Below are 25,970 nucleotides of genomic sequence, written 5' to 3'. Positions count from 1 at the left end.
TATTTTCCAGCCAAGAATCCACCAAAATGAATCCAGAGTAGCTGCCCTGAAATAGGAGTCTCGTCCTCCGTGTCCATCACTTCTCTGCCAGGAGGGGGCAGCACACTTACTTCATCATTGGTCCCCTGGAGAGAAATGATTGGTCATTTTAGGGTCAGGATTTCTCCCCCATCTCTGCTGGATCCTTCCCCAGATCCTGCCCTCTAACTGTAGGTGCCCCTCGGGGCTCTATCTCGGCCCCCATTCTCTTCTCCTCTATATCACTTCCCTTGGTGACATCATCAGCTCCCATGGATTGAATTTCCATTGCTTTGCTAGAAGTCACAGGTCTCCCTCTCCTGCCCCATCTCTCTCCCACCCTCCAAGCTGGCATTTTAGACAACACAGATTGGAAACCCAGTAGACATTTTAACCTCACTGGGTCCTGTATGTGCCAAAATGTTTGTAGCAGCCCTTTTTGTAGTGGCTAGAAACTGGAAACTGAGTGGATGCCCATCAATTGGAGAATGGCTGAATAAGTTACAGTACATGAATGTTATGGAATATTATTGTTCCGTAAAAAATGACCGGCAGGAGGATTTCAGAAAGGCCTGGAGAAACATGAACTGATGCTGAGTGAAATGAGCAGGATCACGAGATCATTATATATTTCAACAACAATACTATATGAGGATCAATTCTGATGTAAGTGGCCATCTTCAACAATGAGAGGATCCAAATCAATTCTAATTGTTCAGTAATGAACAGAACCAAATTCACCCAGCAAAAGAACACTGGGAAATGAGTGTGGACTACAACATAGCATTTCCACTCTTTCTGTTATTGTTTGCTGCATTTTTGTTTTTCTTCCCAGGTTATTTTTACCTTCTTTCTAAATCCAACTTTTCTTCTGTAGCAAGAAAACTGTATAAATATGTATACATATATTGTATTTAACATATACTTTAACATATTTAACATGTATGGGACTACCTGCCATCTAGGGGAGGGGGTGAGGGGGAAGGAGGAGAAAAGTTGGAACAGAAGTTTTTGCAAGAGTCAATGTTGAAAAATTACCCATGTATGTGTTTTGTCAATAAAAAGCTATAAAAATAAATAAAATTATGTTTGTTTTTACCAAAAAATAAAAAAATAATAAACTGGATAGATCCAAATCAGAACTCGCTCTCTTTTTCACTTAATCATCCCCTTCCACCACTTTTCCCTGTAAATGAGCAAACAGCTATCCTTGAAATAATCTGACTCATACTGAACTCTCCACTGTCTCTCACTGCCTCTGCCCACCCCACATCTGAGTTCTATGCTGTAGCTTCTAGGGAGAATATAGCAATATCCCCCTAAAAGGCACCCCCCCACCTTGATCTTGGGAGTGGTCTAGTTAAAAATGATATACTTCTATGTGACCAGATGCTGAGCCCCCAAATACTGCTGACTGTCAGATCTGTGATCAACTAATAAGCAATAATAAAGAGGTGCTTAAACTTGTTCCAGGCTCAGAACATAATTAGGTGTCCACCACTTGACTAGTGATATTCCATGCCAAAAAACACACCTCCAGAAGATTCCCCATGAGCTCTACCCAAAGAATTATGGACATTGCACCTGTGCACAAAGTCAGAAGCAGAACACTCCTCAATTCCACCTCTAAGCTATAAAATTAGTATATCAGGCTGGTCCTTCTCACTTTTCCCTAAAAATTTACTTTCTAGATCCTGCTTTTTGCCAACTCCTTTTGGAATCTAAGCCTACTTTATTTGGCAATGCAATTATAATAAACTTTGTTCCTTGACTTGGAGATGGGTCCCCTTTGAATCCCTAGATGAGCTGTCACCAAAACCTAGCAATTTCCCCTTTGCAATCTCTCTCAGATATTCCTTCTCTTCTCCTCTGACCCGGCCAATGTCTGATGACCAGAACTGCTGAGGAAGCTGCCTGCCTTAGTCCTTTCCCCACCCTAATCCATCCTAATCCCCCCTCTCCCCCCCGCCGCTCTCATCCTTGTCACATCCCCTCGAATGCTTGCAGGCAGATACTGCATGCCCCATGTTGGGCCTCCCCCAAGCTCAGCCTCCCTGGCTCCTTCTGACAACCTTCCTGTCTCTGGGCCTCTGGCCCTTTCCCCATCCTGGCTGCCTCCCTCTGCTGGACACCAGCCTGCCTCAGGCCATTCTCTCATGGGGAACACAAGAGGGAAAGCAGGACTCCAGGGGAGCTCTCACCAGGAAGAGCCTAGAACAGCTTGGGATCTAGGAGGGAGTTACTGACCTCCTGAGCGGGAAGGGATGGACACAAAGGACAGACACACATGTGTCAGACACAGCTACTCTGCAGATTCAGTTTTTTGGACTCTGTTTATTTGTGGTTTCACTGAGATAGAGCATCAGGAGAGGGTCACAGTCTGTCAGACACTCACCAGAATCTGGGCCTTCCAGCTCAGCCATGCTGTGAGACCCCTTTTGTCATGTCCTACCTAAGTTCTCTGGGAGGGCTCCATCCAACCTCCTGGGACTCTTCTCCATTGTTCTGGACATCATCAGCACACAGTGGAGCTCACAGGTGTTCCAACAGTTGTCCCATTCTCTTGTCACCTATCATATTTTTGAGTTTACATTTGAATGATGTGTTATATTTTCTCCCTTCTTATGAATTCTTTCTTTCCACTTGTTCTTTGTTGCCATATGCCTCTCCACTGACTTCTGTAAGTATCACTAGGAATACAAGACACATAAGGATAGCAATGATGTAAATTTTTAAAAATCAAAATAAAACTGAATGTTTCATCTCCGCAATAACAAAGCTTGAGCTAGGGGAGGAGATCAAAAGTCAACTTTCCTCACTCTATCATATATTGTGCTGATTTTGTGGTTGGCTTTAATTAACTGTTACCCCTTGCTTTTTATTTTATATTTTTATATTTATATATATGTTATATTTCTTATCTAACATAAAAAGAAAAGATATAAAAGATATCAAAATAATGTAGTCATACTCCCAGAAAAACATGATGAAAAAAAGAGCCTGGACACTGTCTTCCAGGAAATTATCAAAGAGAACTGCCCAGAAGTCATAGGAACAGAGGAAAAAATAAACATTGAAAGGATTCATCGATCACCCACTGAAAGGAATCCTAAAATCAAAACACCAAGGAATATAGTGGCCAAATGCCAGAACCCTCAGATGAAAGAAAAAATATTGCAAGCGGCTAGAAAAACCCAATTCAAGTATCAAGGAGCCACAATAAGGATCACCCAGGATCTGGCAGCATCCACATTAAAAGATCGAAGGGCCTGGAATATGATATTCCGAAAGGCTAAGGAACTTGGTATGCAACCAAAAATAACTTACCCAGCGAGAATGAGCATCTTTTTCCAGGGAAGAAGATGGACATTCAACGAAGTAAGCGAATTTCATCTATTTCTGATGAAAAAAACAGAACTTAACAAAAAGTTTGATCTACAAATATAGAACTCAAGAGAAATCTAAAAAGGTAAAGATTAATCTTGGGAACTATATTTTGACTATATAGATGTATAAAGAATACATGTATACCTTGTTCTAGAAATTGATGTGGAAAGGACATTGTACCAGAAAAAGGGTAAAGTGGGGGTAGTACATCTCATGAAGAGGCATAGGAAACCTATTATATCTGAGAGAAAGAATGGAGGGGGATGAATATAGTGGGTATCTTACTGCCTTCAGAATTGGCTTTAAGTGAAAAATCTTAAGACATATTCAATCTATGGTGAAACTTCTCCCATCTCATTGAAAAGTGAGAAGGGAAAAGTGGAAAGGGAAGGAATAAGCTAAGCGGAAGGGAATACGGGAACTGGGAGGGAAAGGGGTAAGATAGGGGGAGGAACTCTAAGGCGGGGGAGGGACACTAAAAAGGGAGGGCTGTGAGAAGCAAGGGGTGCTCACAAGCTTAATACTTGGAAGGGGGGGAAAGGGGAAAGAAGGGAGGAAAGCATAAACCGGGGTTAACAAGATGGCAAGTAATACAGAAATGGTCATTCTAACCATAAACGTGAACGGGGTAAACTCCCCCATAAAGAGGAAGCGGTTAGCAGAATGGATTAAAAGCCAGAATCCTACAATATGTTGTTTACAGGAAACACACCTGAAGCGGGGAGATACATGCAGGTTAAAGGTAAAAGGTTGGAGCAAAATCTACTATGCTTCAGGTGAAGTCAAAAAAGCAGGGGTAGCCATCCTGATCTCAGATCAAGCTAAAGCAAAAATTGACCTAAATAAAAGAGATAAGGAAGGACACTATATCTTGCTAAAGGGTAGCATGGATAATGAAGCACTATCTATATTAAACATATATGCACCAAGTGGGGTAGCATCTAAATTCTTAAAAGAGAAACTAAGAGAGCTGCAAGAAGAAATAGACAGTAAAACTATAATAGTGGGAGATCTTAACCTTGCACTCTCAGAATTAGATAAATCAAACCACAAAATAAATAAGAAAGAAGTCAAAGAGGTAAATAGAATACTAGAAAAGTTAGATATGATAGATCTCTGGAGAAAATGTAATGGAGACAGAAAGGAATACACTTTCTTTTCAGCAGTTCATGGAACCTATACAAAAATTGACCATATATTAGGACATAAAAACCTCAAACTCAAATGTAGTAAGGCAGAAATAGTAAATGCATCCTTTTCAGACCACGATGCAATGAAAATTACATTCAACAAAAAAGCAGGGGGAAGTAGACCAAAAAATAATTGGAAACTAAATAATCTCATACTAAAGAATGATTGGGTGAAACAGCAAATCATAGACATAATTAATAACTTCACCCAAGAAAACGATAATAATGAGACATCATACCAAAATGTATGGGATGCAGCCAAAGCGGTAATAAGGGGAAATTTCATATCTCTAGAGGCCTATTTGTATAAAATAGAGAAAGAGAAGGTCAATGAATTGGGTTTGCAATTAAAAATGCTAGAAAAGGAACAAATTAAAAACCCCCAGTCAAACACTAAACTTGAAATTCTAAAAGTAAAAGGTGAGATCAATAAAATTGAAAGTAAAAAAACTATTGAATTGATTAATAAAACTAAGAGTTGGTTCTATGAAAAAACCAACAAAATAGACAAACCCTTAGTAAATCTGATTAAAAAAAGGAAAGAGGAAAATCAAATTGTTAGTCTTAAAAATGAAAAGGGAGAACTCACCACTAACGAAGAGGAAATTAGAGCAATAATTAGGAGTTACTTTGCCCAACTTTATGCCAATAAATTCGACAACTTAAATGAAATAGAAAAATACCTCCAAAAATACAGCTTGCCCAAACTAACAGAGGAAGAAGTAAATATCCTAAACAGTCCCATCTCAGAAAAAGAAATAGAACAAACTATCAATCAACTCCCTAAGAAAAAATCCCCAGGACCAGATGGATTTACATGTGAATTCTACCAAACATTTAAAGAACAATTAACTCCAATGTTATATAAACTATTTGAAAAAATAGGGATTGAAGGAGTCCTACCAAACTCCTTTTATGACACAGATATGGTACTGATACCTAAACCAGGTAGGCTGAAAACAGAGAAAGAAAATTATAGACCAATCTCCCTAATGAATATTGATGCTAAAATCTTAAATAAAATATTAGCAAAAAGATTACAGAAAATTGTCACCAGGATAATACACTATGACCAAGTAGGATTTATACCAGGAATGCAGGGCTGGTTCAATATTAGGAAAACTATTAGCATAATTGACTATATCAATAACCAAACAAACAAAAACCACATGATCATCTCAATAGATGCAGAAAAAGCATTTGATAAAATCCAACATCCATTCCTAATAAAAACACTTGAGAGCATAGGAATAAATGGACTTTTCCTTAAAATAGTCAGGAGCATATATTTAAAACCATCAGTAAGCATCATATGCAATGGGGAAAAACTGGAACCTTTCCCAGTAAGATCTGGAGTGAAGCAAGGTTGCCCACTATCACCATTATTATTTAATATCGTATTAGAAACACTAGCCTCGGCAATAAGAGTCGAGAAAGATATAAAAGGAATTAGAGTAGGCAATGAGGAAACCAAACTATCACTCTTTGCAGATGATATGATGGTATACCTAGAGAACCCCAGAGATTCTACCAAAAAGCTATTGGAAATAATTCATAATTTTAGCAAAGTAGCTGGCTACAAAATAAATCCCCATAAATCCTCAGCATTTTTATACATCACCAACAAAACCCAACAGCAAGAGATACAAAGAGAAATTCCATTCAGAATAACTGTTGATACCATAAAATATTTGGGAATCTATCTACCAAAGGAAAGTCAGGAATTATATGAGCAAAATTATAAAAAAGTCTCCACACAAATAAAGTCAGACTTAAATAATTGGAAAAATATTAAGTGCTCTTGGATCGGCCGAGCGAACATAATAAAGATGACAATACTCCCTAAACTAATCTATTTATTTAGTGCTATACCAATCAGACTTCCAAGAAAATATTTTATTGATCTAGAAAAAATAACAACAAAATTCATATGGAACAATAAAAAGTCGAGAATCTCAAGGGAATTAATGAAAAAAAAATCAAATGAAGGTGGCCTAGCTGTACCTGATCTAAAATTATATTATAAAGCAGCAGTCACCAAAACCATTTGGTATTGGCTAAGAAATAGATTAGTGGATCAGTGGAAAAGGCTAGGCTCACAAGACAGAATAGTCAATTATAGCAATCTAGTGTTTGACAAACCCAAAGCCCCTAACTTCTGGGAAAAGAATTCATTATTTGATAAAAACTGCTGGGATAATTGGAAATTAGTATGGCAGAAATTAGGCATGGACCCACACTTAACACCATATACCAAGATAAGATCAAAATGGGTCTATGACCTAGGCATAAAGAACGAGACTATAAATAAATTAGAGGAACATAGAATAGTTTATCTCTCAGACTTGTGGAGGAGAAAGAAATTTGTGACCAAAGATGAACTAGAGACCATTACTGATCACAGAATAGAAAATTTCGATTACATCAAATTAAAAAGCTTTTGTACAAATAAAACTAATGCAAACAAGATTAGAAGGGAAGCAACAAACTGGGAAAACATTTTCACAGTTAAAGGTTCTGATAAAGGCCTCATTTCCAAAATATATAGAGAACTGACTCAAATTTATAAGAAATCAAGCCATTCTCCAATTGATAAATGGTCAAAGGATATGAACAGACAATTTTCAGAGGATGAGATTGAAACTATTACCACTCATATGAAAGAGTGTTCCAAATCATTATTGATCAGAGAAATGCAAATTAAGACAACTCTGAGATACCACTACACACCTGTCAGATTGGCTAAGATGACAGGAAAAAATAATGATGAATGTTGGAGGGGATGCGGGAAAACTGGGACACTAATGCATTGTTGGTGGAGTTGTGAACGAATCCAACCATTCTGGAGAGCAATCTGGAATTATGCCCAAAAAATTATCAAATTGTGCATACCCTTTGATCCAGCAGTGTTTCTATTGGGCTTATATCCCAAAGAAATACTAAAGAAGGGAAAGGGACCTGTATGTGCCAAAATGTTTGTAGCAGCCCTGTTTGTAGTGGCTAGAAACTGGAAAATGAATGGATGCCCATCAATTGGAGAATGGCTGGGTAAATTGTGGTATATGAATGTTATGGAATATTATTGTTCTGTAAGAAATGACCAGCAGGATGAATACAGAGAGGACTGGCGAGACTTACATGAACTGATGCTAAGTGAAATGAGCAGAACCAGGAGATCATTATACACTTCGACAACGATATTGTATGAGGACATATTTTGATGGAAGTGGATTTCTTTGACAAAGAGACCTGAGTTTCAATTGATAAATGACGGACAAAAGCAGCTACACCCAAAGAAAGAACACTGGGAAACGAATGTAAACTATCTGCATTTTTGTTTTTCTTCCCGGATTATTTATACCTTCTGAATCCAATTCTCCCTACGCAACAAGAGAACTGTTCGGTTCTGCAAACATATATTGTATCTAGGATATACTGCAACATATCCAACATATAAAGGACTGCTTGCCATCTAGGGGAGGGGGTGGAGGGAGGGAGGGGGAAAAAATCGGAACAGAAACGAGTGTCAATATAATGTAATTATTAAATAAAAAATTAAAAAAAATAATGTAGTCATAAAACGGAATTTATGGAGGCTCAGGACGCTGCAGTCTATTACTGTCAGTGTGATAATAAGTATGCTCACACAATGATACAGCCCCGAACAAAAACCTGTGCAGCCTCTGCTGAGGGAGTTATCAGTGTCCCAGGGGCTTCTTCTTCTCCTCAGCTGGGATGGGGGCAGTTTGTTTGGGCTGCCTCAGGGGAAGGTTTCTAGGTCTCAGAGGAAGATGCTGGGGCTGTAAGGAGTTCAGCCAAGAATCATGGAATAACATTATCTAAATGATTGGATGACACCAAAGGTGGGCTTCTCTGCCCCAGACCTGACCAATAGTCCATTCTCCCAATTCTCAGTGTTGTTTCAGTCTTTGTCTGAAGACATCCTGTGCAGCAGGACTGACTATTGAGGGAATGATATGGAGCAGAAGATAGAGCTATGTGGTGAGGAGGAACTGAGTTCAAATCCAGTCCCAATTAATTCCTAGTTGTGCGGTGCTGGGCAAGTTGCTTAACCTTTGTCTCAATTTTGTTCTCTTTAAAATGGGGATCATAATAGCACCTGCTTCCCAAGGTGGTTGTGAGAATCACAGAGGTAATAATTATAAAGAGCTTAGCAGTAAGCATGGCTCAAAATAAGTACAAAGAAATGTTAGCTAGTATTATTATTACATTACTACTACCTCCAGTACTGGATCATCAATTAACCTCCCACATAGTTCTCATTGCCAGAGTCTGTTCTCAAATCTAAACTGGGCCCTCTGCACCTTTCCTGCTTTGCTCACATTTCTGGGCTTTGGTGCCAGACAGAACAAGTTCCACCCCCATCCTTGTCACATCCCCTCGAATGCTTGCAGGCAGGTACTACATGCCCCATGTTGGGCCTTCCCCAAGCTCAGCCTCCCTGGCTCCTTCAGACTACCTTCCTGTCTCTGGGCCTCTGGCCCTTTCCCCATCCTGGCTGCCTCCCTCTGCTGGACACCAGCCTGCCTCAGGCCATTCTCCCATCGGGAACACAGGAGAGAAAGCAGGATTCCAGGGGAGCTCTGACCAGGACAAGCCTAGAACAGCCTGGGAGCTGGGAGGGAGTTACTGACCCCCTGAGAGGGAAGGGATGGACACAAAGGACAGACACACATGTGTCAGACACAGCTACTCTGCAGGTTCAGTTTGTTGGACTCTGTTTATTTGTGGTTTCACTGAGATAGAGCATCAGGAGAGGGTCACAGTCTGTCAGACACTCACCAGAGTCTGCGCCTTCCAGCTCAGCCATGCTGTGAGACCCCTTTTGTCATGTCCTACCTAAGTTCTCTGGGAGGGCTCCATCCAACCTCCTGGGACTCTTCTCCATTGTTCTGGACATCATCAGCACACAGTGGAGCTCACAGGTCTTCCAACAGTTGTCCCATTCTCTTGCCACCTACCATATTTCTGAGTTTACATTTTGAATGATATGTTATATTTTCTCCCTTCTTATGAATTCTTTCTTTCCACTTGTTCTTTGTTGCCATATGCCTCTCCACTGACTTCTGTAAGTATCACTAGGAATACAAGACACATAAGGATAACAATGATGTAAATTTTTAAAAATCAAAATAAAACTGAATGTTTCATCTCCGCAATAACAAAGCTTGAGCTAGGGGAGGAGATCAAAAGTCAACTTTCCTCACTCTATCATATATTGTGCTGATTTTGTGGTTGGCTTTAATTAACTGTTACCCCTTACTTTTTATTTTATATTTTTATATTTATATATGTTATATTTCTTATCTAATATAAAAAGAAAAGTTATGAAAGATATCAAAATAATGTAGTCATAAAACAGAATTTATGGATGGAAGTACATGTTGAAAAAATCTAAAAAGATTTCCTTTTGGTTTTAGATTTAAGAGAGTTCTTATTTAGCAGAAGGACTGTCTGAGTTTTTTAGTAAATTAACACAAAATGTTTAATTTAATACATAAATTTAAGTATCGAATAATCAAGTACCTATAAAATATATCAGTAGATGTACATTTTTTGGGGGAAAATTAGCATCTTCCATCTCTCTCACACATAATGGCACACATAGATACTCCCTAAATGCTAAAATAGAAAGAATTAAATAGGAATTTTGATATAACTCCAAGGGAATTTTGAAGAGAAATGTGAAAGATTTCAAGTGTCCACGAATCCCAACAGCATCTGAGTGATCCTCTTTGCATGTGAATCCTGCTTGATGAAGGAAGTTTTCAAAATCATGGGAGCTTTCTGTAATCCATATTCCTAGGACCATGATTTTTAAAAAGTTATAAATTTTAAAATAAGAAACGTGATTTCCACACACCCCCAAAGAACCCACTAAAATGCATTCCACATGAAACTCTGAATCTCTATTTCATATACCTTGGCTGGAAAAAAATAGAATAAAGGTTTGTATTCTTCCATAGGCACATTGCCTTTACTTCTCATATTCTGTCCCTCTTTCTTTAGTTTTCTCCATTGTGTGAGCTTCTGCTCCTGAGGCCAAGAAGAGCAAGTCATACACTTCTCTTAGTGGATAAACCTTAGAATGCTTGAAGGTTTCCTTTCAGTCTATTTTGTTACCCCATGTATGCTCCACAGATCAAGCTTTCTGTGTTCTTTCCAATAATCATGAACTTCAACCCTTTCTCCTTCCTGACTATTTCTCTTAATGCCATCCAGATTTTCTCGATTTCTCCAAAATGGGACACCTATCACTGGAAAAAAATAAAAAAGGTGTACCCTAGTAATAAATGTAATCATTCCTGTCTCTTTTCCCAAGTCCCTACTAGAGAATAGCATGATATCATTATTCTACCAATAGTTAATCAGCTGAAGGGGCACAATATAATGATTTGGTCATAAGATGGTGCTCCAAATATATCTTAATAGATTACTCTATTTCTCTTTTGTAGATGAATTTATTGTTATTTTTCTATATCTACAAAATAAGTTTTAGTGCTTTAATTGGTATGCCACTGAATATGTAGACGAACTTAAGTAGATTTGTCATTTTTTATTATATTTGCTCTGTCTACCCACAAGCAATTGATATTTTTCAAATTGTTTAGATCTGACTTTATTTGCATGAATAGCATTTTGTAATTTTGTTCATATAGTTTCTGACTTTTTTGGGGCAGGTAGACCCTTAAACGTTTTATTTTGTCAACAGTTATTTCAAATTTAATTTCTCTTTCTATCTTTTGCTGTTGGGCTTTGTTGGTAACATAGAAATGCTGATGGTTTATATGGGTTTATTTTAGATCCTGCAACTTTGCTAAAGTTGTTAATTGTTTGAAATTTTTTTTGGTTGATTCTCTAGGATTCTCTAAGTATACCATCATATCGTCTGCAAAGAGTCATAGTTTTTTTTTCCTTCATTGTCTAATCTAATTTCTCCTATTTCTTTTTCTTTTCTTATTTCTAGAGTCAACATTTCTAGTGCAATATTGAATAGTAGTAATGAGAATGGGCATCCTTGCTTCATCCCCCAACTTATTTGGAATGCTTCTAACTTCTTTCCATTATACATAATACTTGCTGATGATTTTTAGATAGATGCTGCTCATCATTTTAGGAAAAAAATTCACTTATTCTTAACAACTCTAATATTTTTTAGCAGGAATTGGGTCTTTTTAAAAAAATAATTATAGCTTTTTATTGACAGAACCCATGCGTGGGTAATTTTTTGCAACATTATAACTTGCACTCACTTCTGTTCTGACTTTTCCCCTTCCTCCCTCCATTCTCTCCCCCAGATGACAAGCAGTGCTATACATGTTAAATATGTCACAGTATATCCTAGGTATAATAAACATGTGCAGACTAAACAGTTCTCTTGTTGGACAGGAAGAATTGGATTGAGAAGGTAAAAATAACCCAGGAAGAAAGACAAAATGCAAACAGTTTACATTCATTTACCAGTGTACTTTCTTTGGGTGTAGCTGCTTCTGTCCATCAATTGAAACTTTTTTAGATTTTTGGAAAGAAATCCACCAAATAGTAAATAGTTTCAATAGTTTCAATTTCATCATCTGAAAATTGTCTGTTCATATCCTTTGACCATTTATCAATTGGAGAGTGGCTTGATTTCTTATCAATTAGAGTCAATTCTCTATATATTTTGGAAATGAGGCCTTTATCAGAACCTTTAACTGTGAAAATATTTTCCTAGTTTGTTGCTTCCCTTCTAATCTTGTTTGCATTAGTTTTGTTTGTATAAAGGCTTTTTAATTTGATATAATCAAAATTTTCTATTTTGTGATCAGTAATGGTCTCTAGTTCATATTTCGTCACAAATTCTTTCCTCCTCCACAAGTCTGAGAGGTAAACTATCCTATGTTCCTCTAATTTATTTATAATCTCATTCTTTATGCCTAAACCATGGACCCATTTTGATCTTATCTTGGTGTACGGTATTAAGTGTGGGTCCATGCCTAATTTCTGCCATACTAATTTCCAGTTTTCCCAGCAGTTTTTGTCAAATAATTAAATCTTATCCCCAAAGTTGGGATCTTTGGATTTGTCATTGCTATAGTTATTGTCAATTTTGTCTTGTGAACTTAACCCTATTCCACTGATCAACTAATCTATTTCTTAGCCAATACCAAATGGTTTTGGTGACTGATGCTTTATAATATAGTTTTAGTTCAGGTACAGCTAGGCCACCTTCATTTGATTTTTTTTTCATTAATTCCCTTGAGATTCTCGATTTTTTGTTCTTCCATATGAATTTTGTTGTTATTTTGTCTAGATCATTAAAATAGTTTCTTGGGAGTCTGATTGGTATAGCACTAAATAAATAGATTAGTTTAGGCAGTATTGTCATCTTTATTATATTCGCTCAGCCTATCCAAGAGCGCTTAATATTTTGCCAATTATTTAAATCTGACATTATTTGTGTGGAAAGTGTTTTGTAATTTTGCTCATATAATTCCTGACTTTCCTCTGGTAGATAGATTCCCAAATATCTTATGCTATCGACAATTATTTTGAATTGAATTTCTCTTTGTATCCCTTGCTGTTGGATTTTGTTGGTGATGTATAAAAATAGTATGGGGATTTATTTTGTATCCTGCAACTTTGCTAAAGTTATGAATTATTTCTAATAGCTTTTTCGTAGAATCTCTGGGGTTCTCTAAGTATACCATCATATCATCTGCAAAGAGTGATAGTTTGGTTTCCTCATTACCTACTCTAATTCTTTTAATTTCTTTCTTGACTCTTATTACCGATGCTAGCATTGCTAATACAATAATGAATAATAATGGTGATGGGGGCAACCTTGTTTCACTTTGATCTTACTGGGAAAGGTTCCAGTTTTTTCCCATTGCATATGATGCTTACTGATGATTTTAAATATATGCTCCTGACTATTTTAAGGAAAAGTCCATTTATTTCTATCCCCGCAAGTGTTTTTATTAGGAATGGATGTTGGATATTATCAAATGCTTTTTCTGCATCTATTGAGATGATCATATGGGTTTTGTTAATTTGGTTATTGATATAGTCAATTATGCTAATAGTTTTCCTAATATTGAACCAGCCCTGCATTCCTGGTATAAATCCTACTTAGTCATGTTGTACTATCCTAGGGATGATTTTCTGTAATCTTTTTACTAATATTTTATTTAAGATTTTAGCATCAATATTCATTAGGGAGATTGGTCTATAATTTTCTTTCTCTGTTTTCAACTACCTGGTTTAGTTATCAGTACGATGTCTGTGTCATAAAAGGAATTTGGTAGGACTGTTCAATTCCTATTTTTTCAAATAGTTTATAAAGCATTGCAGTTAATTGTTCTTTAAATGTTTGGTAGGATTCACATGTAAATCCATCTGGTCCTGGGGATTTTGTCTTAGGGAGTTGGTTAATAGCTTGTTCTATTTCTTTTTCTAAAATGGGACTGTTTAGTATATTTACTTCTTCCTCCGTTAATCTGAGCAAGCTATACTTTTGAAGGTATTTTTCCATTTCACTTAAGTTGTCGAATTTATTGGCATAAAAATGGGCAAAGTAACACCTAATTATTGCTAATTTCCTCTTCATTAGTGGCGAGTTCTTCCTTTTCATTTTCAAGACTAACAATTTGATTTTCCTCTTTCCTTTTTTAAATCAGATTTACTAAGGGTTTGTCTATTTTGTTGTTTTTTTTTATAGAACCAACTCTTAGTTTCATTAATTAATTCAATAGTTTTTTTTTTTACTTTCAATTTTATTGATCTCTCCTTTTCTTTTTAGAATTTCAAGTTTAGTGTTTGACTGGGAGTTTTTAATTTGTTGCTTTTCCTCTAGAGATATGAAATTTCTCCTTATTACCACTTTGACTGCATCCTACACATTTTGGTAGGACATCTCATTATTTTCATTTTCTTAGGTGAAGTTATTAATTATATCTATGATTTGCTATTTCACCCAATCATTCTTTACTATGAAATTATTTAGTTCCCAATTATTTTTGGTCTACTTTCCCCTGGCTTTTTGTTGAATGTAATTTTCATTGCATCATGGTTGAAAAGGATGCATTTACTATTTCTGCCTTATTGCATTTGAGTTTAAGGTTTTTATGTCCTAATAGATGGTCAATTTTTGTATAGGTCCATGAACTGCTGAGAAGAAAGTGTACTCCTTTCTGTCTCCATTTACTTTTCTCCAGAGATCTATCATATCTAACTCTTCTAGTATTCTATTTACTTCTTTGACTTCTTTCTTATTTATTATGTGGTTTGATTTATCTAATTCTGAGAGTGCAAGGTTGAGATCTCCCACTATTATAGTTTTGCTGTCTATTTCTTCTTGCAGCTCTCTTAATTTCTCTTTTAAGAATTTAGTTCCTACACCATTTGGTGCATATATGTTTAATATAGATATTGCTTCATTATCTAATTACCCTTTAGCAAGATATAATGCCCTTCCTTATCTCTTTTAATTAGCTCAATTTTTGCTTTTGCTTGAGCTGAGATCAGGATGGCTACCCCTGCTTTTTTGACTTCACCTGAGGCATAGTAGATTCTGCTCTAACCTTTTACCTTTATTCTGTATATATTGCCCTGCTTCACTTGTGTTTCCTGTAAACAACATATTGTAAGATTCTGGTTTTAATTCAGTCTGCTAACCGCTTTCTCTTTATGGAGAAGTTTACCCCATTCACATTTATGGTTAAAATTACCAATTCTGTATTACTTGACATCTCGTTAACCCCTGTTTATGCTTTTCTCCCTTCCTTCCCCCTCAGCCCTCTCCCCAATATTAAACTTGTGAGTACCACTTGCTTCTCCCAGCCCAATCCCCACCTTAAATTTCCTCCCTCTATCTTATTCTTTTCCTCACAATTTCTGTATTCTCTTCCATTTAGCTTATTCCTTTCCTTTTCACTTTTTCCCTCCCACTTTTCAATGAGGTGGTAGAAGTTTCACCATAAACTGAATATGTCTAAAATTTTTCTCTTTAAGCCAATTCTGATGGCAGTAATATACACACTATGTTCATTCCCCTCCATTCTTCCTCTCAAATATAATAGATTTCCTTTGCCTCTTCATGAGATGTAGTATCCCCACTTTACTCTTTTCCGGGTACAATTTCCTTTCTACCTCTAGTTTCTAGAACAAGGTATCCATGTATTCTTTATTATCTTTATAGCAGAAATATAGTTCCCAAAATTTCTTTTTCCCTTTTTAGATTTCTTTTGAGTTCTATATTTGTAGATCAAAGTTTTCACTAAGTTCTCATTTTTTCACCAAAAACTGGTGAAATTCGCTTATTTCGTTGAATGTCCATCTTCTTCCCTGGAAAAAGATGCTCATTTTGGCTGGGTAAGTTATTTTTGGTTGCGTATCAAGTTCCTTAGCCTTTTGGAATATCATATTCCATAATTTCAATCCTTTAATGTGGACGCTGCTAGGTCTTGAGTAATCCTTATTTTGGCTCCTCTATATTTGAATTGATTTTTTCTAGCAGCTTGCAGTATTTTTTTTTTTATTTTTAAAAGAAGATTTCAAAGTAATGGAAGCTCTTTGCCCCTAAAATTTGTGCTTTAAAAAACTATTCAAAATTTGAAATAAGAAAGATCATTTCCATATAATCCAATAGTACATACACTTTAAAAATGTACATTTTCTGAATCTCCATTTGATATACTTTGATTTCAAAAAATTATATGATAAATTTGAATCACTTAATTTTCTATTTGTCACAATTTTTTGTACTCTCTTCTAAAGTGCCTTCTTTGTTCTTTAGTACTTTTTTGATTTTTTTTTTTAGAACTCTACCTAAATTAATCTATTTATTCAGTTCCCTAACAATAAAACTGCCAAAAGATGTTATTATACAGGTATTATACAGGTAAAAAAAAATTATCTGGAATGACAAAAAATCAAGGATATCAAGGAAATTAATGAAAATAAATTCAAAGGTAGATGGCCTCGTCATACTAACTATAAAGCTATTATAAAGGAGTGGTGATCAAAACCATTTGGTACTGGCTAAGAATTAGAATAGTATATCAGTAGAATAGAGTAGATACACAAAACAATTCAAATACTATAGTAATTCTCAGAGTCTTATCCTCTGCAAGTTAAACATTCACATGCAAAAAAGTGGTGTCACCAAAATAAGATTATTATCACAAGATTAAATGTCATCAGATTCAAGCAGGGCTTCTCTAGTGAGAACAGTTTGTTGCTAATTGGGAAAGAAAGCAAAGTCAACACATTGTTGACAATAGTGTAGCAGAATTGGAATGGACAATTTTCAGAGATTTTGTGTACAGCATCACATTTATTCCTCTGATCCAGAACTCTCCCAAACTCAAGATCAATTGGACATAAATGATGGATAAATGCAGAATTTGTTAAATGAGAAACAAGAATTCCAAAGTATTTTCCAGTAGAATAGGTCATAGGTCTCTACAAAAGAGTATTTACCTTTATCAAAATTAAAGTGCAAGCAAAGCTTATTCATGGCTCAGTAAGAAGGCAGATGAAATTCAGTTTTACACTGACAGTAATAAACCAAAGAGCCTTTGTGGAACCCTGAAAACTACTTACAGCCAAAGCTCTACAATGCCTCTCAATTACTCCTTGCTCTTGGAGCCATCTGGGCCTAATGACAAGATATAGATCAAAATGACTGGAAATGGCTCTGAATGCAGTGAGAGAACTTGACTTTTTAAGCTAAGGTCTTTAACAGATTTCAGTATGACTGGAACAGTGTCCAATCAATTAGTAAGTCTAGGTAAGAAATGAGGCAGAGAGTGACCTCTTTTACCTTTTCAAAAAGAAAAAGTTTCAAAGCTCCCAAGTTAAGGAGAAAATATTGGAAGCAACATAAAAAAAAAAATATCATGGCGGTTCAATAAAGATTTCACAAGACTTAGCAGCTATTACCTTGAAGGACCATAGGTCTTGAAACACTGTATGCCATAGAGCAAAATAACAGGAGTTATAACCAAGAGTAACTTACCAAGCAAGGTAACATATAATTGTGAATGGAAAAAATAAGTTAACATTTGATGAACTGAAAAAATTTAGGTTTTTGTAGCCAAAATCCCAGAACTTAAGAGAAAAGTTGATCTATCACTTTCAACAAATTTTAAGATAAACATTAAAGACTAAATATAAGAGACTCAATAAGGTTAAATTGTTTACCTCATATATATGAAAATATTTGCAGTACTTTAATGAATGCCATTATTATTTAGGTAGCTTCAAAGTAAGGCTAGGATTGAGCTAAGGATGATGGGGTGATCCTTAAAGAAATACACCTGTATAGCAAGAGATAATAGAAGTCATAAACAATAAGAAGTAATTATCTCATAAAATGAGGCCTAAAAGGATAAAACTAGTAAGGAGGAGAGCAGGTAGTGAATTACCTGTATGCATATTATATGTATATGCTGGGGGTGTACACATAATATACAAACACAAATTGTGTATTCACATATATACACATACATATCTGTGTACATATGCATATATGTGTTTGTATGTGTACATATATGTGTAAATATCTTCTACATTCAGGAAGAAACAAAAGGCCACAGGATGCAATCAGGGGAATAAGGGAGAGACTTTTAGAGGAGTGATCAGGTTAAGGAATAAGAGGACAAGGTAGTAGCAAGTAAAACAGAGTGAGGAGAGATAGGAGAAGAGTATTAAGAAAAAGCAGGAAAGAGGAAAATATACAAATAATTGTAACTTAGAATATGAATGGAACAAATTTACCATAATATGGAAATGGATAGCAGATTCAAAATTTGAATTTCACAATGTTACTTCTAGGAATAGTATAAAATTATTTTAAAATAATTAATAATTTTAAATTATTTTTCCTTTTTACAATTATAATAATAATAATGCAGTTCATTTGGAAGAGCAAAAGGTCAAGAACTTCAAAGAAGCCAGGAATAAAAGATATAAAGGAAGTAGATTCAGCAGTCTAATATCATGTCTTATATTATAAAGGAGATCTTTGTTGAAGTGTAAAAAGGATAATTTCAATTATTTTGAACTAAAATTTCGTAATATAAATGAAATATATGTGGTCAAGAATAGGAGAACTACAGAAAATTGAGGAGAAAATGTTCACAGCCAATCCCTCACATCAGATGAGATGGAGTTAGGATACTGCTGTTGTGTAGGAATGATATATTTAGAAATATGGAAAGACTTTGACTTATGAAAGAAGATGCTACCCATCCTTTAAGAAACAGATGAAAGGTAGAAATAAGCAGAGTATGACTATATATATGTGTGTGTGTGTGTGTGTGTGTGTGTGTGTAATTGCAGCCTTCTTTAGAAAAGAAAAGAAAAAGGAGAGAAAAAAATAATGCAGCAAAGTGCACAACAGAGAGCAAAAGAAAATCCACAAAGAAGCAAAGAAAATATGGGCTGCTCTGAAAAAAATATATAGTGCATATAACATAGATTTTCTTGTCATGAAAATTTATTGATTTATATTGAATCTTCTATAGATTACTGTGTTCATGGCAAGGTTTTTCTTTTTTCCTTCATCATTTTGTATTTAAGTTTAAAATAAAAAGAATTATTTAAAAATCCCAGGATTAATCTAATTCTACTTCTATATAAATTGAGGTATATTTGAAGAATTATTTAAAAATCCCAGGATTAATCTAATTCTACTTCTATATAAATTGAGGTATATTCTAAAATTCAATCTAAGTTTTTGAGCTGTTGCTCTTCCAAATACTATTAATAATTTTAAACGTTATAAGACTACAAGTAATTCCCCAATAGATAAGTTGTCAAAGATAGGAACAGGCATTTTTTCAATGAAGCAGTAAAAGTATACATAGTCACATAACAAAAATGCTTTGATTCACTATTGACAAAGAGAAATAGAAATTAAAACAACTTTGAGTTATCAGCAAATCTCTTTCAGAGCAGCTGACATGATAGAAAGGGAAATGACAAGTGTTGGAGGGCAGGGAATGGGGGAAAATTGGAACCTGATTTACTACTGGAGGAACAATAAAGTGATCCAAGAATTTTGGACAGCCATCTGGAAATGTGCCCAAGAAATTATAAAACTATGGAGACATTTTGAGCCAGCAGTGCTTCTCTTAGATCTATTTACCAAGGTAATAAGGGAAAAAGGAAAAGATCTGTAAAAACTAAAATATAGTAATAGCTGTCTTTGTGGTGGTAAAGAACTGAAGGTTGAGGATATGCCCAATGACTGCGTCATGGCTCAGTCAGTTATGATAGATGATTTTGGTGGAATGTTACTGTCTTATAAAAAATCATGAGTCAGATGATTCTAGAAAAATATAAAAAGACTTCTTAGAAATAATGAAGAGTGAAATGACTAGAAGAAAGAAAATATTGTCCATTGTACAAGGAATCATGTTCTACAGAAAACTTCGAATGACTAAGACATTTTGAGTATTATGAATACTCATGTAGGCAACAAAGAAGCTATAAAAGAAGACATTATTCACATACAGAAAATAACTGATAATCATAAATATGTATAGTTGGGTGTGACATATGAATATATACTTATATATACATAATTATGTTTAATGGTAGCTTTCTATAGACTGAGTTAGGAAGAGAAGGAGAAAAATGTGAAATGAAAAGCAAAGAACAAAAGAAAACTTAGAAGAAAATGCAGAAAAACAGGATAACTTTGAAAACAATATTTATTATACTTTCAAAAAAAGGAAACAATTTGAAAGGGAAATTTAGGTATTGAATCCTGTTTTCATGATGGGTCCCATACATAGAAATGTTCCTTTTTGTGTCTCTCTAAATTAAAGTTCAAAATTAGTAAAAGCTTAAAAAAAGGAAAACAGAATTAACAAAAATTACAATAAAACATTGATAACAAAACTAAATCAATAAATAGCCCAAAGGGGATTTTAGTCTGATACCACTGTTTGGGGGAATAGACAGGATAATATATTTTTTATGAGTTGAATTTATCAATAGTCCAACTATTTGAAAGGAAAACTCTTAAAATCATTCTATCTTTCTACTTCCCCTTGCCTACATCTGTTGATTTGCATGTCTCCCCAGGGACAGACCCAGAGGCTCAGACCCAGATAAATGCCAGCTCATGGGTGAGGTCTCTGCTCAGCAGCATCCAAGGCCAGGGGAGGAGATGGGGGCCCAGGCTCAGCTCCTCTGCTCTCTGCTGCTCTGGATCTCAGGTGAGGGAGCCTGCACATGCTCCATTGCTTTTTGGCCGTCCCTGGGATGTGTCTGGGGCAGGTTAGGAGAGAGGAAGAAAATTTGCTTTTTCCCTGTGTTTATTCATTCTGAATTGAAAGTCCAGGACAATAAGTCACTGGGATCATGTTATGTCTTTTCTTTTTGATTCCAGGTTCCAGAGGGCCATTGTGGTGACTCAGTCGCCAGAATTTTTGTCAGTGTCTCCAGGAGAGAAAGTCACCATTAACTGCAAGACCAGCTCGGGTGTTAATAATGAATTTGATTGGTACCAACAGAAGCCAGGAGAGGCTCCCAAGCTCCTAATTTATGCAGCAAACAGGCTGCATACTGGGGTCCCTGCCCGGTTCAGTGGCAGTGGGTATGGGACAGATTTCTCCCTCACAATCAGCAAAGTGGAGGCTGAGGACGCTGCAGTCTATTACTGTCAGCATGACTATAACTATCCTCCCACAGTGATACAGCCCCGAACAAAAACCTTCCCAGCAGCTGCTGAGGGCGCATCACTGCCCCAGGGGCATCTCTTTCATCTCAGCTGGGATGGGGGCAGCTTGTCTGGGCTGCCTCGGGGGAGGTTTCTAGGTCTCAGAGGAAGATGCTGGGGCTGTGAGAGTTCTGACCTTGTTTCTTTTCCAGACAAGAATCACACAGTGACATAAAACTAATAAGTGGATGACACCCAAAGGTGTTTTCTCTGACCCAGGCCCGAGCAACAATTCTGTTTCCAAATCCCCACACATGTTCTTATAGCCTTTGTTCGAAGACTTCCAGTTCAGGGGGACAAGATACCAAGGGAGTTACTTGGGGCAATAGATAGAGTGATACTGTCAGTAAGACCTGAATTCAAAGCCAGTCTCAGACACTTTCTAGCTGTGTGATGCTGGGCAAGTCACTTTGCTTTATTTCAATTTTATTATCTGTAAAATGGGAATCTTAATAGCATCTACTTCCTGGGGGGGTTGTGAGGATCAAGTGAGATAATAAATCTCCAGCACTTAGCAGTGTGCCTCGAAGTAAGCACTTTAGGAATGTTACTTATTATTATTACCATCATCATCATCATTACTCCCTCCAGTACTGGGTCATCAGTTACTCTTGTAGAACAGTTCTCATTGCCAAAGAGTCTGTACTTACGTCCAAACTCTGCCACTCTGCACTTACCCCCTTTATTCACATTTCTGGGCTTCGGTGCTGGGCAGAACAAGTCCCACCCCCATCCTTGTCACAGTCCCTTGAATGCTTGAAGGCAGGTATTTCATGCCCCATCTTGGTCCTTCCCCAACCTCAGCCTCCCCTGGCTCCTTCAGACAACCTTCCTGTCTCTGGCCCTTTCCCCATCCTGGCTGCCTCCCTCTGCCTGGACACAGCCTGTCTCAGGCCATTCTCCCACGGGGCAGCCAGGAGGGAAAGCAAGATTCCAGGGAGCTCTGACCAGGACAAAGCTAGAACAGCTGGGAACCTAGACGGGTGTTACCAGCCTCCTACGGAAGGTTACAAAGGAGAGACACATGTCAGGCACGGCTACTCCGCAGATTCAGTTTGTTGGACTCTGTTTATTTGTGGTTTCACTAAAACCAAACACCAAGAAAGTGTCACAGTCTGTCAGACACTCGCTGCAGTCTGGGCCTTGCATTTCATTTATTCATGTCCATGCAGTGAGACCCCTTTAGTCCCATCCTTCCTAAGGTCTCTTTGGAGAGCCCCACCCAAACCACTGGGGCACTAATTGTGAATGGAAAAAATAAGTTAACATTTGATGAACTGAAAAAGTTTTAGGTTTTTGTAGCCAAAATCCCAGAACTTAAGAGAAAATTGATATATCACTTTCAAGAAATTTTAAGATAAACATTAAAGACTAAATATAAGAGACTCAATAAGGTTAAATAGTTTACCTCATATATATGAAAATATTTGCAGTACTCTAATGAATGCCATTATTATTTAGGTAGCTTGAAAGTAAGGCTAGGATTGAGCTAAGGATGATGGGGTGATCCTTAAAGAAATACACCTGTATAGCAAGAGATAATAGAAGTCATAAACAATAAGAAGTAATTATCTCATAAAATGAGGCCTAAAAGGATAAAACTAGTAAGGAGGAGAGCAGGTAGTGAACTACCTGTATGCATATTAAATGTATATGCTGGGGGTGTGCACATAATATACAAACACAAATTGTGTATTCACATATATACACATACATATCTGTGTATATATGCATATATGTGTGTGTGTATCTGTACATATATGTGTAATCTTCTACATTCAGGAAGAAACAAAAGGCCACAGGATGCGGGCAGGGGAATAAGGGAGAGACTTTTAGAGGAGTGATCAGGTTAAGGAATAGGAGGACAAAATAGTAGCAAGTAAAACAGAGGAATGAGGAGAGATAGGAGAAAGGTATTAAGAAAAAGCAGGAAAGAGGAAAATATACAAGTAATTGTAACTTAGAATATGAATGGGAAAATTTACCATAGTATGGAAATGGACAGCAGATTCAAAACTTGAATTTCACAATGTTGCTTCCAGGAATAGTATAAAATCATTTTAAAATAATTAATTTTAAATTATTTTACTGGTTTACAATAATAATAATAATAATGAAGTTCATTTGGAAGAGCAAAAGGTCAAGAACTTCAAAGAAGCCAGGAATAAAAGATATAAAGGAAGTAGATTCAGCAGTCTCAGACCATGTCTTATATTATAAAGGAGATCTTTGTTGAAGTGTAAAAAGGATAATTTCAATTATTTTGAACTAAAATTTTGTAATATAAATGAAATATATGTGGTCAAGAATAGGAGAACTACAGAAAATTGAGGAGAAAATGTTCAGAGCCAATCCCTCACATCAGATGAGATGGAGTTAGGATACTGCTGTGGTGTAGGAAATGATACATTTAGAAATGTGGCAAGATTTTGACCTATGAAGGAAGATGCTACTCATCCTTCAAGAAACAGATGACAGGTAGAAATAAGCAGAGTATGGTTGTGTGTGTGTGTGTGTGTGTGTGTGTGTGTGTGTGTGTGTGTATAATTGCAGCCTTCTTTAGAAAAGAAAAGAAAAAGGAGAGAAAAAAATAATGCAGCAAAGTGCACAACAGAGAGCAAAAGAAAATCCACAAAGAATCAAAGAAAACATGGGCTACTCTGAAAAAATATGTAATACTTATTACATAGATTTTCTTGTCGTGAAAATTTATTGATTTATATTGTTGGAATTCAAATGTTGGCGTTCTTGTCCTTCTCAAAACACAGCCGGTTTAGCTTAGAGCCCTCCGAATGTCTCCAAAATCAAAGGTTTTGATCAGGCGCCAAAATGCGGTGATCTTCTTCCCAAATGCAGCCAGGTGATAAAAGTTCAGATCTTTTATTATCTCCGATATAGCCTGTTAGTTGAGGTCTATCTCTCTGCTTGGTTCCAAGAGCTCCCTCCGAATGTCGCCAAATCCAAAGGTTTTGTCCTTCAGCCTCTGCCTCTGTCTCTGCTTTCTTCAGCCTCCAGCCAGCTCCAGTCTTGATGTCATTCTGGTGAAATCTCTCAAAGTGCTCTGTGTCTGCACCAGAGTCGCTCCTCTCCAATCTAGCTGAACTCTCCTCTGCGACCAGCCAGCCAAGTGGAATACATATTCTCTCTTGCCTCGCCTTGGAGAGAGGGCTTCTGGCGTAATTCCGCTGAAATCTGACCGAGAGCCTCTGTCTGTTTCTTTTATACAAGAGGGATGAATTGTGGGATACGAGAGAGAGGGATTATGGGTTTTCTCCCATAGTGCTCTCTGGCCCAAAGAGCTTCAAAGGAGGTGTGAACTCATTGAACTCCAATGAGTAAAGGTGTGAACACAAGCCTTATATTAATTAGTTCTACTTAGTACCTTGTTTCAGGTTCTGCCCAAAACATCTTCTTGTAAGATTAGATCAACTCTAATGAGTTAGCAGTTTGTAAGGATTCCAACAAAAACATTGATAACAAAACTAAATCAATAAATAGCCCAAAGGGGATTTTAGTCTGATACCACTGTTTGGGGGAATAGACAGGATTAGAACATCTTTTATGACTTGAATTTATCAATAGTCCAGCTATATGAAAGGAAAACTCTTAAAATCATTCTGCCTTTCTACTTCCCCTTGCCTACATCAGGTGATTTGCATGTCTCCCCAGGGACAGACCCAGAGGCTCAGACCCAGATAAATGCCAGCTCATGGGTGAGGTCTCTGCTCAGCAGCATCCAAGGCCAGGGGAGGAGATGGGGGCCCAGGCTCAGCTTCTCTGCTCTCTGCTGCTCTGGATCTCAGGTGAGGGAGCCTGCACATGCTCCATTGCTTTCTGGCCATCTCTGGGATGTATCTGGGGAAGGTTAGGAGAGAGGAAGAAAATTTGTTTTTTCCCTGTGTTTATTCATTCTGAATTGAAAGTCCAGGATAATGAAGACATATGGATGGTGTTTTATCTTTTCTTTTTTATTCCAGGTTCCAGAGGGGCCATTGTGGTGACTCAGTCGCCAGAATTTTTGTCAGTGTTTCCAGGAGAGAGGGTCACCATTAACTGCAAGACCAGCTCAAGTGTTAGAAATTACTTAAATTGGTACCAACAGAAGCCAGGAGAGGCTCCCAAGCACCTAATTTATGCAGCAAACAACCTGCAAACTGGGGTCCCTGCCCTCTTCAGTGGCAGTGGCTCTGGGACAGATTTCTCCCTCACAATCAGCAAAGTGGAAGCTGAGGACGCTGTAGTCTATTACTGTCAGCAGTGGTATAGCTCTCCTCCCACAGTGATACAGCCCCGAACAAAAACCTGCCCAGCAGCTGCTGAGGGGGCATCAGGGCCCCAGGGGCATCTCCTTCCCCTCAGCTGGGATGGAGGCAGCTTGTCTGGGCTGCCTCAGGGGGAGGTTTCTGGGTCTCAGAGGAAAATGCTGGGGCTGTGAGAGTTCTGACCTTGTTTTCTTTTTCAGACAAGAATTACAGAGTGACATAAACTAATAAGTGGATGACACCCAAAGGTGTTTTCTCTGACTCAGGCCTGAGCAACAATTCTGTTTCCAAATCCCCACACATGTTCTTATAGCCTTTGTTCGAAGACTTCCAGTTCAGGGGGACAAGATACTAAGGGAGTTACTTGGGGCAATAGAC

The 25,970-nt window shown here is 37.0% G+C and overlaps 1 gene segment (V, D, J or C); it reads left to right on the top strand.

Annotated features, from left to right (window-relative positions):
* Nucleotides 1–20,673: 20,673 nt before the first annotated feature.
* On the top strand, nucleotides 20,674–25,765 carry LOC127546338 (immunoglobulin kappa variable 1-39-like). The segment is given in 2 exon segments: nucleotides 20,674–20,827; nucleotides 25,308–25,765. Coding segments are annotated over 2 exon segments (552 nt in total).
* Nucleotides 25,766–25,970: the final 205 nt, after the last annotated feature.

The sequence above is a fragment of the Antechinus flavipes genome, chromosome 2 (genome assembly GCF_016432865.1).
Source record: "Antechinus flavipes isolate AdamAnt ecotype Samford, QLD, Australia chromosome 2, AdamAnt_v2, whole genome shotgun sequence".
NCBI classification, from domain to species: domain Eukaryota; kingdom Metazoa; phylum Chordata; class Mammalia; order Dasyuromorphia; family Dasyuridae; genus Antechinus; species Antechinus flavipes.
Note: the sequence above shows the minus strand (reverse complement) of the source record. Positions and strands in the feature narration are given on the sequence as shown.